Source organism: Sturnira hondurensis, unplaced genomic scaffold, assembly GCF_014824575.4.
Source record: "Sturnira hondurensis isolate 20B ecotype Veracruz unplaced genomic scaffold, ASM1482457v3 Scaffold0020601, whole genome shotgun sequence".
Lineage (NCBI taxonomy): Eukaryota > Metazoa > Chordata > Mammalia > Chiroptera > Phyllostomidae > Sturnira > Sturnira hondurensis.
The window spans coordinates 3,357,016-3,369,046 of record NW_028093232.1 but is presented as its reverse complement, the minus strand read 5'-3'; the positions used below and the strand labels follow the sequence as shown (position 1 = coordinate 3,369,046).

The 12,031-nt window shown below is 47.4% G+C and overlaps 2 protein-coding genes across 3 annotated transcripts in view; both read right to left on the bottom strand.

Moving 5' to 3' along the window:
• The window catches only part of TIMELESS (timeless circadian regulator), a 29,191-nt gene extending 27,993 nt beyond the window's left edge, over positions 1-1,198 (bottom strand). The window contains exon 1 of the mRNA XM_037030033.1: positions 971-1,198. The gene's annotated coding sequence lies outside the window, so the exon portion shown is untranslated. The remainder of the gene's footprint in view (positions 1-970) is intronic.
• Positions 1,199-1,332: 134 nt separating this feature from the next.
• Positions 1,333-6,199, bottom strand: MIP (major intrinsic protein of lens fiber). Of its 2 annotated transcripts, XM_037030039.1 has the most exons (5): positions 5,777-6,199; positions 5,106-5,270; positions 4,614-4,694; positions 2,748-2,955; positions 1,333-1,466 (listed from the first exon to the last, which is right to left on the bottom strand). In XM_037030039.1, the coding sequence occupies exons 1-4, from the start codon at positions 6,134-6,136 to the stop codon at positions 2,770-2,772; spliced, it is 792 nt and encodes a 263-aa protein (XP_036885934.1). In that variant the 5' UTR covers positions 6,137-6,199; the 3' UTR covers positions 1,333-1,466; positions 2,748-2,769. The 2 variants fall into 2 exon arrangements, with proteins under 2 accessions (XP_036885934.1, XP_036885933.1); XM_037030038.1 differs by lacking the exon at positions 1,333-1,466 and having other exon boundaries at positions 1,574-2,955.
• Between the last annotated feature and the right edge of the window lie 5,832 nt (positions 6,200-12,031).

Here is a 12,031-nt window from a genome sequence, read left to right as displayed (position 1 = left end):
TAAAGGGAGGTATAGTACTTTAAGGACACAAAGAAGTGACTACTTTGGCCCAGGAAAGCTGGAAACAGGGGTTTTCAGATGGACAACTGAGCTCAGTCCCGAAAGAGAAGTTTATCTGGCAGAGAAGTGGTCACAACTTCAAGTAGAGGGAACTTCAGGAGCATAGGTACCAAGGCATGAAAGAGCACAATGCAGATACACCCTTTCCATGTCGGAAAGTGCACAAGACAGGAAACACGTTAGGGAGCTTTAGAAAATGAAGCTGACAGGGTCAGGACCAGACTGTGAAAAGCCATGGACACCCACTTAAGGATTTAAGCCAGACTGTGGATGGCCTAACAGGAGTTTTGAATCTAATCTGGAATGGCCAGATTGACTTTGTATAAAGGTAACTCCTGGCCGCATGAAGAGCAAAGAACTGAGAGACTCAAGGAAGGAGCTAATTATCTGATGTTCCAAAGGCCTGAACCTCTGGTGGTGGCTGACGGTCCAGTTAATAAACCCACACAGAGACTGTAACGCCCTTAAGTCTTATAACCCAGGGAAAGCAGGGAAGGGAATAAGAAATCCATACTATACAAACCCAATGTTTAAGTGTATTTCGGCTCCCACAAAGCTGCACATCTATTTTTTCGGATCTGAACTGGATGGGGCGTTCCGAAGTGGACGTTCTGTTCTACCCTCCGGGTTCTGAACTCGTTCCCATCAAAACCCCACCCCTGCACGAGGACCAAGCAGTGGACCGGCGCGAGGAGAAAGAAGAAACGTCCCAGGCGAGTGACGAACGCCACCGTGTCCCCCAACCTAGGATGCTGGGTGGGAAACTGCGCGTGCGCACCTAAAGCGCGCGCCCCGCCCTTTGCCTTTAAACCCGGTGGCGGGAACGGGAACTCAGCACCTTCCAAGAGTGTCCCTTTGCTTCGCAGGGGCACAGTTTCCTTAGAGCCATCTCATCCACACACTCACTCACCCGCTCCCCGCCGGTCCTCAGGGTCCCCGGGGAGCCAGCGGCCCTCAGGTGCGGGGCCGCAAGCTTTCCCGCCACCTAGCTCAGTGGGACGGGTCCCCGCTTCCGTGAGGAACGGCGCGGGGCGAGTCGGATTGGTCCAAATGACCCGAGCGGGTAGGGGGCGTGGTGATAAGGTAAGGAAAGGGAAGTGAGTACAAGAACTGTTTCCTCTGGGTCGGTCCCCTACGTTGAGCCTAAAATCACAATGCAGTGAATTTTCTTTTGACTTAAAAATGATAGGAATCAAAATCCGACTAGATGTGAATTTACAAACATTTTTCCCCTTCTCCTTGTCAAGTGGATTATCCCAAAGTCTTATATGGTTAGTTAGAAAAGTGAGGCTTTATTTGGGAGGAAATGTGGAATTGAGTTACTGGGAACGGTAGTCTTTTGCGGGGCTGGGTGTCTGTCTTACTGGAGGTATAGGTTTAGATTTTGCGAAGTATGCTGGAGGCTCCTAAAAGGAAGAGATCAACAATAAATATTCATTGGTCAGTTGAGAGTCTCCTCTGGCCTCAGCTGAGAGGAGCGTATTTTGCCAACAACAAAAGATAGAGCTCAAAAGACTACTTAAGTCCTTAATTATTAAGTATTTGAATAGAAGGAATCAGTTTCTGGGGTATAAGAAAAGTTAAAAGAGATTTGATGAAGGTGAAAGGGCAGTTGAGAGGGAAGTGAAAAGAAGCATACACACACACAAAAAGGAAGAAGACTATAAAACTAGTGATAAAAGCAGAAAGATGCCATTTGAAGTCTTTTGATCTGTTCTACATAAAAACTCTGAAGGTCAAAGCCTCTCCCTTCTAGCATGTCTGCATGTTTGCCTTTGCTCCAGGCATCCAATTGCCTGTTTTTGCCCTGGAGCTCATTTGGGACTTAAGTACCATCTGCCTGGAGGCCGTGCTGGGAATATCAAGCAGAACAGTTCAGCTACTGGATTTATCTAGATTCTAGGCTCACCCACCCCTTGGTTGGTGAGCTCACTGGCCCAAGGCCTCCAAAGAGATCCATCATGCCAGAATGAAGACAGAACCCCACTATTGGGTGTAGACAGGTTTATGTGGCTCTACAGAACAGTTCAAACCCCAGCATTCACTTTTCTCAGAGCTACTTCCCCAACCAAGCCCCTGGGGCAAACATCCCTGAGACAAGCAAGCCTACACTCTCCCATGAACTTCCCCCACAACTCTTTGGTACAATTACATCCTGAACTGGGGCTAATACAGGCATTTCTTCTCTTCCTGTTCTCTTCCCTTCTCCCAACCTTGGAACGCCTCATGTCCCCACGTCTTTCTATCTGCCTCCTGTGAGGAGTACTCCCTGCTTCCCTGCTCCCTCAGAAACTTAGAACTATGTACTTGACTGGCATAAGGGTAAAGGCCAGGAACTTAAGCTTGGTTTCCTGAGCTCATCACACTGGGTTGGGAAAGGAAGGTAAACAATGATCCCTCTTTTCCTTTCCCTACTTCTCCCGCTGTGCCCAAAACTCAGACACAGCCACATTTGCTCACATTCACACACACGGTCATGCACAAACAACAGCGGAGAGAGGTGGGGTGGGGAGGAAGGGAAGTTTGCACCAACCAGCTCATGAATGCAACTTGAAAGATTTCACACAGAAAAAAAATAACCCTCACAAATAAATTAAAAAATAAAGAAGTACATGCCCCTCCCCACAATCTCCTTCTTCATCCAGGGGCTAGCTTAGCCCCTCAGTGTAAACCCAGAAGGTTCCTACTCCTTCTCTCTGACTGCAGCTTCTACAGGGCCTGGGTCTTCAGTTCAACAGGTTCCCCTGTGCCCTCTGGTTGTCCATTGGAGTCACTGGGCCTGGTACCCTTGAGGACAGACAGTCTTTCAGAAACACTTTTGAGCCGGGGGAAGAGGAGAAAGTCGTAGAGAAGACTTCCCAGGCCCGCTCCAATGATCGGGCCCACCCAGTACACCTGCAGGGAGAGGAAAGGCACTATCAGGTTTGGGGAGAGCGCCAAGAGCAAGGCTGCTGTTTTCCCAACTCCATCGGTAGGAAACAGACATACTTGGGTACATGCTTTGGCACCATTAAAGCAGAAATCAGTGTTTGTTTGTGTGCGTGCATGTGTGTGTTTTAAAATTCTAAATGGTTCCACTGTCTGTACCTTAAAATTCACCATTTCTCCTCTGACTCATCAAATTGTCCCTTTACCCCACACCCCATAGCACATGTGCATTCTAGTTGTTGTTACTAGTTGGCACTAGTTCATATATTACTTTGGAAAAATGTTTAGTTGTGACAAAATTCACAGAATATAAAATGTACCATATTAACTATTTCTATTATTATTATTATTGATTTGAGAGAGGAAGGGAGAGAGAAACACTGATTTGTTGTTCTAGTTTTTCGTGCATTCATTGGTTGCTTCTTGTATGTGCCCTGACTGGGGATCGAACCTATAACCTTGGCACCTGCGACTTGGGCGTATTGGAGCAACACTCTCACTCCTGAACTATATGGCTAGAGCCCTTCACCATTTGTAAGTGTGCCTTCAGTAGTGCTGAGTACATGCATTTTGCTGGCAACAAGTCTCCAGGAACTTGTCATCTTACAGAACTGACACTCTACACCCATTAAACAACTCCCCATTTCCTCTCTCCCCAGCCCCTGTCAACTACCATTTTGCTTTGTTTCAATGAATTTGACTAATCTAGATACCACATATAAATGGGATTATACAGCATTTGTCTTTTTGTGACTGGTTTACTTCATTAACTATAATATCCTCAAGGTTCATCTGTGCTGTAACATATGACAGGATTTCCTTACTTTTTAAAGCCAAATACTATTCAATTATATGTATATACTAAATTTTATTTATTAACTCATCTGTGAGGGATACTGGAGTTTCTTCCACCTCTGGCTATTGTGAATAATGTGGCCATGAAAATGGGTGTAGTTAAAGAAGGGTTTTTTTTAAAGAGTTTAAAGTGAAAGCACTTATTAGTGAAGCAGTGAGACAGAGAGTGGGCTACTCCACAGACAGAACGGCCTGAAAATGTTTTTGAGTTATTTTCATGTTTTGTCTGGCACATAGCTAAACAACACAGACAGCCAATTTTTATCAAGGACTTCTTCCATACCAGATTCTGGGCTAAATATTTCTCGCATAACTTTCACACTTACTTCTCCTAACAGCTCGCTTTATAGTGAGAAGCTGAGGTGCAGAATGATTGCACTCTTGCCACGGTCACACGTGGGGCTAGTAAAGTGCAAGGACTGGATGGGACCCAGCCCGTTTGTGTTCATTCACACCCTGACCACCGAGAGTAGATGTTTTTGTCTCCTGTTCTGTCGTCTGTCCTGACAGTGCTAGTTTTGGAATCCAGTGGATAATGAGTAAAATTCCCTGATTAACCAGCAAAGGAGCAACATGAGCAAGAGCCTTTCTTTCTAGCAGAATATTGACTCCTGCTCCTACAGGCCTCCCGAACTCCGTGGCAGCCCACTTTGCTGGGCGCTGGTACCACACTCAGCACATCCGGATGGAAAGCAGGAACCAAACCTGGAACCTGTGGTCCACACCCCTCCAGGAGGGCTTCAGCATCTTGCTCCTCTCCTCTCACTCACCCAGTGGTTGGTGAAGTTTCTAGTCAGAATGGCAGGAGCAAAGGAGCGGGCAGGGTTCATGCCTGCGCCAGTATAATACATCTGCAAAAGACACATTTGTAACTGAGACACTTCCCTCCACTCCACCCAGCTTCTCTCCATGAGTTCTGGCACCTTGCCTCCAGCCAGCAGCAAGAAGGGGACAACTGCATGCGAGTCCCACACTGGAGTGAAGGCACTGATGCTCCATCTGGGGACAGACTATGGATCCACGGGCTAAGTCCACATCCACCCACGATGCATGCATTTCCACCTTGGATTCGAGAAGGACCAGTTACGGCAGTCACAGGTGGGAGTAATAACAAGGGTTGATTCCTCTGTGCTGAGTGATACAGGGGAGGTGGGTAATGTTCATGTGTGATTGTCAGGTGGGTGGGAAGAAGCCTTAAAAGTTGGGAAAGGTTTGGGGGCCCTGGAATCCTTAAATGAGAAGGGGCCCCCTCTCCTCCTTACCCCAAAGAGGTGCCCCAGGGTGAGGGAGAAGCCAACGGCCAGGGCCACGGAGCCCAGGCGGCCATTCCGCCTCTCGTCGTAGGTGGCAAAGATGCAGAGCACGAACTGCAGCGTCAGGAAGATCTCCACCGTGGTGGCCTGGCCCACACTCACCCCAGGGTGCAGCTAGGCAAAGGAAGGAGAAGAGAGGCAGCTCATTAGGGCTGCCACAGTGTAACCTTCTCAAGATTCCCCAGGCAGGACGCCCCCCCACCCCCACCTTATGGCATCAGTTTCCTGGAGGCGAAGAATAACACAACCCTTTTCATAGTAACTGTATTTGTTTCTAACTTCTCCTACTGTTGGAAATAACTGCACCCAGTTTTGCAGATGCAGAAACTGAGGTCCCATAGGTAAAAGAAATTTCCTCAAGAACCTGCGAGGATTGGAAGGAAAGCTTCCAATCCTCGTTCTGGGACGAGGGACCAGAACTCAGGTTTCTTGATTTGCAGTCGGGGGCTCTATGCCTTCCTTATCCCTCCAAAGCATCTGCTGGTCTACCCCACCGTGAAACACATACACGCAGACACACAAAATGCCCTTGACCCCTGGGGTACAGAGGTACCGAGCCACCTGCCCCAGGCAGGTGTCAGGGCACCAGGCTCCCTCAGCCCCACACAGCTGGTAGTTACCGTGTTAAGTGCTAAGTTCCCTCGGACGGCAGGCGGAGTAACACCGTACAGCACAGCGGCCCCAGCCACGGCTCCCAGGAGTTGGGCTGCCATATAGCAGAAGGCACGGAGCAGGGACATCTGGGAGCCCACAAGGAAGGCAAAAGTGACAGCAGGATTGGCATGAGCTCCACTGATGTGGCCCACAGACTGCACCAGAGTAGCCAGAGCCAGGCCAAAGGCCAGAGCCACCTGTAGGATATGCAGGGGCCCAGGGGCCCAGCGCAGTGAGGCCCCCAGCCCGAAGAAGACATAGAAGAGGGTGGCAAAGAACTCAGCAAATAAGGCCCTCCAGAAGGAGGCTGACCGAAGTTCCCACATGGCAGGGGGGATGGGCACAATGCCTGGGTCCCTGACACCCCCCTAGCCTGATCTGGGTGGATAGTCCCCTTTATAGAGGACTCTTAATCCCTGGGAGGGGCAGGCTGAGGTGGCTGGCCCAGCCTTTTAACCCCTTCACAGCTGCAGAGGGCAGGGCCCTCCCATGTATCTGATAGAGCTGCTGGATTTCCCTCTCCCTCCTCTTCTCGGAGGTGGGCGGAGTCATGGATGTAAAGGTAGGGGCACTGAAAGGAAGGGACCAAGACTAGGGGGACTGAAAGAGTCCCTTTCTTGACATGTCAAAGCTGGGGTTCATAGTACTGACTGACCTCTGTGTTAAAACATTCCTCAACTCTGCTTGGAAGGTCAGTCAAGAGGAGTTCACTTTATGGAGTGTGAGACTGTGCTCTGGGGGAACTTGGGGCTCCTCCAAGCAGCCAGGGGGTGGGGATAGGGGCAGGAGTGGGGTCCAGCAGGAATGTTGGATAACTGAAGGGAATTCTTTAGTTCTCTGGGATTAGATGGCCTTCTCCTATTGGCTGGTTTGGGCTGGAATCTGTGGACCCTGCAGCTCTGGGGCAAGAATAGTTCTGCTGTGTCTGGCTTTCTCTGAGCCCGGGTTCCCTACCCCCAATCAATGCCAGCACCTCCCTTTCCCAACCTTCAGCCTGGCCTTTTAAGCCACAGAGACAGATAGGGGGAAAACTATCTTTTTTCCCCCTAAGATTTGATTTATTTACCTTTAGAGGGGAAGAGGAGAGAGGGAGAGAAATATCAATGTATGGTTGCTTCTCATGTGTCCCCTGCTGGGGACTGGCCTGCAACCCAGGCCTGTGCCCTGACTGGGAATTGAACCACAACCCTTTGGTTCATCGGCCTGCGCTCAGTCCGCTGAGCTACACCAGCCAGGGCGGGAAGAACTATCTTCCATGGATAGGCTGGGAGTGGGGTTAGAGGGCTAAAGAGGGGGAAAGGGTCAAATCCCAGAATCAGCTCGCACTTCATCTCCCTGACTTGCAGGGTCCTAACAGGAGAACTGAAAGGAAACAAACTGATTCGTGGCTGTGGAGCAACGGGAGGGTTTAATGCCTCCTACCATGGCTGCAATCAGGATGCTGCAGCCCTAAGCCTTGACCCTTTGGGAAGTGTTGGGGTGGGGGTGTCTGGGGAAGCAGGCTGGTCAGGAGAGAGAAGGGGACAAGATGGGAAAGGAAAGCTCACAGAAACAGGTGCCACTGCCCTCAGCTTGGTGAGAGCCTTGGAGCTCAGAAGTGGGGGCTGTGTGACAGTGGAGAAGGCAAAACAGGACACATCGGGAGGCTCTGCTCTCTCCGCACTGTGGCAAGTCATAAAGGCCACAAACTTTTCTTGTGAAGGAGAACAAAGTTTAAAAGATAGGCCTGCAATGCCGGTGCCCTGGATCGGTCCCATCCAGCACACTGTGGGTTGAGAGGATGAACAGAGCTTGTGCTCCTCTCCTCCTCCAATACCCAGCTTGGGGAGGGGCAGGAAGAGTTACAGCCAAGGCCTACGGCCCACCTAACTCAGCCACACACAGGAGTTTCTGCTGAGAACAGGTCAGAGGGTACCCAAGGGGACAGGACCTTCCAATTTCATGAGAGAGGAGCAACCCATCAGAGGTCCTTGGAGTCTCCTGTGTTTTGGAAGTCAGTCTCCTGACTTCCGGCCCTGTAACCCTTGCTGCATCTCACCCAGTGACACTCCCGCATGTCAGTCATCAGTGCTGCACCCAGGGAGTGCACAGGGTTCACATCGCTTCTGTAAAGAACCCCTGGATGGGAGTGACGTGACACATCATGTGTTAAGAGCAGAGACGTTAGTGACAGATACTTTGGTTCAGGTATGGCAGAGGACGCAAGGGGACAGAACTGGTTAGGATTGCTGGTGGGAGTGTAAATTGGGATGATCACTTTGGAACACAGTATCACACCATTTAATAAAGATAAACATACTTTTTGGCCCAGGGATTTCACTTCTTACTTATATACCCAAGAGAAACTTTTCTATACCTCTACCAGGAGACATGCATGGGAATGTTTAGAGTAACACAGTACCAAAAAACTTGAAGCAACCCAAATGCCTAATGACAAGAGAATAGATGAATGAAGAGTGGTATGCTCACACAGTGAAAAATTACTCAGCAGCCAAAGTGAGTGAACCACCATAGTGATACTCGATAAGAGGGATGAATCTTAACAATAAAATAGTCCCAGAAGACTATACATGGCACAATAACCATTTTGTAAAGTTAAAAATATATCTACATAGAAAATATGCTTTCCAGAATACTATAGATGAGATGAAACTACACACACGAAATAACAAAAACTGACGAAAATGGGATTCAGGATAGTTTTTACGTTGGATTTGGGGGGCAAGGGCATGGAGTGGGACATTTATGTACATATGTGTAGGTTTCTGTAAGTGACTGCTAAGGTTCTAGTTTCTCTTATGGGTGAATGGTTAATAATTATGATTATCATGGTTTTTTAAAGATTTTATTTATTTTTAGAGAGAGGGGAAGGAAAGGAGAGAGGGAGAGAAACATCATTGTGTGGTTGCCTCCCCCATGCCCCCTAGTGGGGACCTGCCCCACAACCCAGGCATGTGATCTGACTGGGAATCAAACCTGTAACCCTTTGGTTCACAGGCCAGCAGTCAATCCACAGAGCCACACCAGCCAGGGCTATGATTATTATTCGAAAAAACCCCAAGTAAGTGGGAGCCAGATATAGGCCAAGGAGAAGGGGATGTCATGGACAAAGATCTATTCTGTGTTCTTGAAATCCATTAAGATCCTTACCAGTGTGGCTTGGTTGGTTGGGCATCACCCTGCAAAGTGAAAGGTTTCTGGTTTGATTCATAGTCAATCCCTGGTTGTGGTGTGTAGGAGAGGCAACCAATTGATGTTTCTCTCTCACACTGACATTTCTCTCCCACTTTTTCTCTCCCTTTCCGTCTCTCTAAAAATAGATAAATAACCCTGGTTGGTGTGGCTCAGTGGACTGAGCGCCAGCCTGCAAACCAAAAGGTCGCTGGTTTGATTTGCAATCAGGGCACATGTCTGGGTTGCGAGCCAGGTCCCCAGTATTGGGCACGTGAGAGGGAAGCACACACTGATAATTTTTCCCTCTCTTTCTCCTTCCCTTCCCCTCTCTTTAAAAATAAATAAATAAGATCTTTAAATATATACATTATATATATACATANCTCTCTAAAAATAGATAAATAACCCTGGTTGGTGTGGCTCAGTGGACTGAGCGCCAGCCTGCAAACCAAAAGGTCGCTGGTTTGATTTGCAATCAGGGCACACGTCTGGGTTGCGAGCCAGGTCCCCAGTATTGGGCATGTGAGAGGGAAGCACACACTGATAATTTTTCCCTCTCTTTCTCCTTCCCTTCCCCTCTCTTTAAAAATAAATAAATAAGATCTTTAAATATATACATTATATATATACATATATATATATATGTATGTATATGTCTACCATGTAGATTTTAAAGGATTGTATGAGGATTAAATGAGACATACCCAAGCAATATACATGTTAAGCTAGTTGCCCTAAATCAAAATATAAATGAACTGATTCATGAATTAATAAGATATAAACATTATTTATGATTACCAAGTATTGAACATCCTCTATAGCAATTACAATGTAGTTGCATGCAGATACTGTCCTGAGGGGCCAAGTGATCATGCATCTGTTTCTACTGTGTGAAACCTCTATCCCAGCCCCATTCTCAGAATGCCAGGTCAGCATGTAACCCAGCTCCATTGTGTGGACAGTTTCAGTAGGACAAAGGCCCCAGCATAGCACAAGCAAGCCTAGCAGCTTCTTTGGCTAGCTCCTGGGCCCCCCCTTCTCTCTCTTTCTCTGTTTATGCTTTGCTGACTGCTGACTCCTGGCAAAGTCTGGAACAATCACCAAGCTCTGAGTGCATCATCCATAGTTAAGGGCTACAGTTAGCACTTGGATCGGGCCAGGGGCCCCACATGTTAGAAATGGGGTAACCCAAGAAATGGAGTAAAAAAAAACTGGCCCATCCTGGTCTTGCTTCCTTCTCCCCTTCCTTTCCTAGGAAGTCAGATACAGCCCTAAGCCAGGCAGACCAATGCTCACAATGGATCAGGTCCTGTTCTAAGCACTAAACACTTTATATGAGTTACCTCAGGTACTGGTATTCCCTAGGATTCCACCTTTATTTTTCCCCCACATTATTTTAAAATCTTTTTAATCCTCACCTGAGGGTATATTTTCACTGCATTTAGAGAGAAAGGGGTGAGAGAAGAGAGAAACATCGATTGGTTGCCTCTCATGTGCATCTGACTGGGGACCAGACCCGCAACCTGGGCATGTGCCCTGACTGGAAATAGAACCTGTGAGCTTTTGGTCTATAGGATGCACTGCAACCAACTGAGCCACCCTGGCCAGGGCTCCCACTTAGTTTACTTTATACCCTACCCTTGAATGACTCTACCTAAGGCCACCTCTTCTTTGAAATATTTTTTAAAGATTTTATTTATTTATCTTTAGAGAGGAAGGGAAGGAGAGAAGGAGAGAAATATCAATGTATGGTTGCCTCTCATGAGTCCCCTGCTGGGAACTGGCCTGCAACCCAGGCATGTGCCCTGACTTGGAATCGAACGGCGATTGTGTGGTTCGCAGGCCAGGGCTGAAATATTTTTAAAAAATTTTATTGATGTAAAAATATTTTATTTAATTACTTTTTTAGAGAGAGGGGAAGGGAGGGACGAGAAGAAAAACATCAATGTGAGAGAAGATCATCAATCTGTTGCCTCTTATATGTACCACAACTAGGGACCACACCCAAAACACAAGTGTGTGCCCTGATGGGGAATCAGACCAGTGCTTTGTGGGTTGATGCCCAAAAAACTGAGCTACACTGGTCAGGGCTATTTATTGATTTTGAGAGAGAGAGAGAAAGAGGGTGGAGAGCAAGAGAGACAGAGAGAAAGAGAAACATCCATTTGTTGTTCCATCTATCCATGCATTTATTGGTTGATTCTAGTATGTGCCCTGAGTAGGTATCAAACCCACAACCTTGGAACACTGGAAGATGCTCTAAATGACTGCGCTACCTGGCCAGGGCTCCCTTGAAATTTATATCCGTATATCTACAAAATGGTTTCCCCTGGATGTCCCATAGACACCTCAGATTCAGCCTATCCAAAACTCAATTAATTATCTTTTCCCTATTCATGTTGCTTCTAGCTTTATCTTTAAAAAGTACTTTGTCATTTCCCTGTATTCCCCTCAACAGCTCATGAATGCCTGATTCTTTTATTTTCTTTTCCATTTATTAGTATGTATTTCCTTCTGAATTTACTCCATACATTTTTGTCTCTTCAGTTTCTTCTAGGATATCTTTTTCTTCTGTGCAACCTCCTCAGTGTGGCAGGCAGAGCTCCTGTATGGGATCATTGGCCTATGAGTTCTGTAAGTTCTGTGTTGCACCGCAGGAGCTTGGTTCACCTGGATGTGCTCAATGACCAGAGAATCTACATCTAAACCCTTAAATTCAGTATTACACTCTGCATTTTTAAGCATGGGCAGCAAAAACTCAGCACTCACTTTGAGCACTGACCCTGCATCCAGCCCTGCTGTCTGGCCTGGGCGCACCTGACTCCACCACTGTTAACAATGGAATGGCAGAATGGCGCACATTGCTTCTGTAAGGTGACATTCTTCAGATACTTGGTGGCTTTTCTGATATGCAAACCCTTGATGGCCTTGGCAGTTTTACATGTGTTCTTGAAATGAACATGCAGATTTAAATCTCCTGATTTGCATGATCTTGGTGGGATTTTCTGGGTCAAGTGAATAGTGAACCATTTTCAGGGGTTACTTTT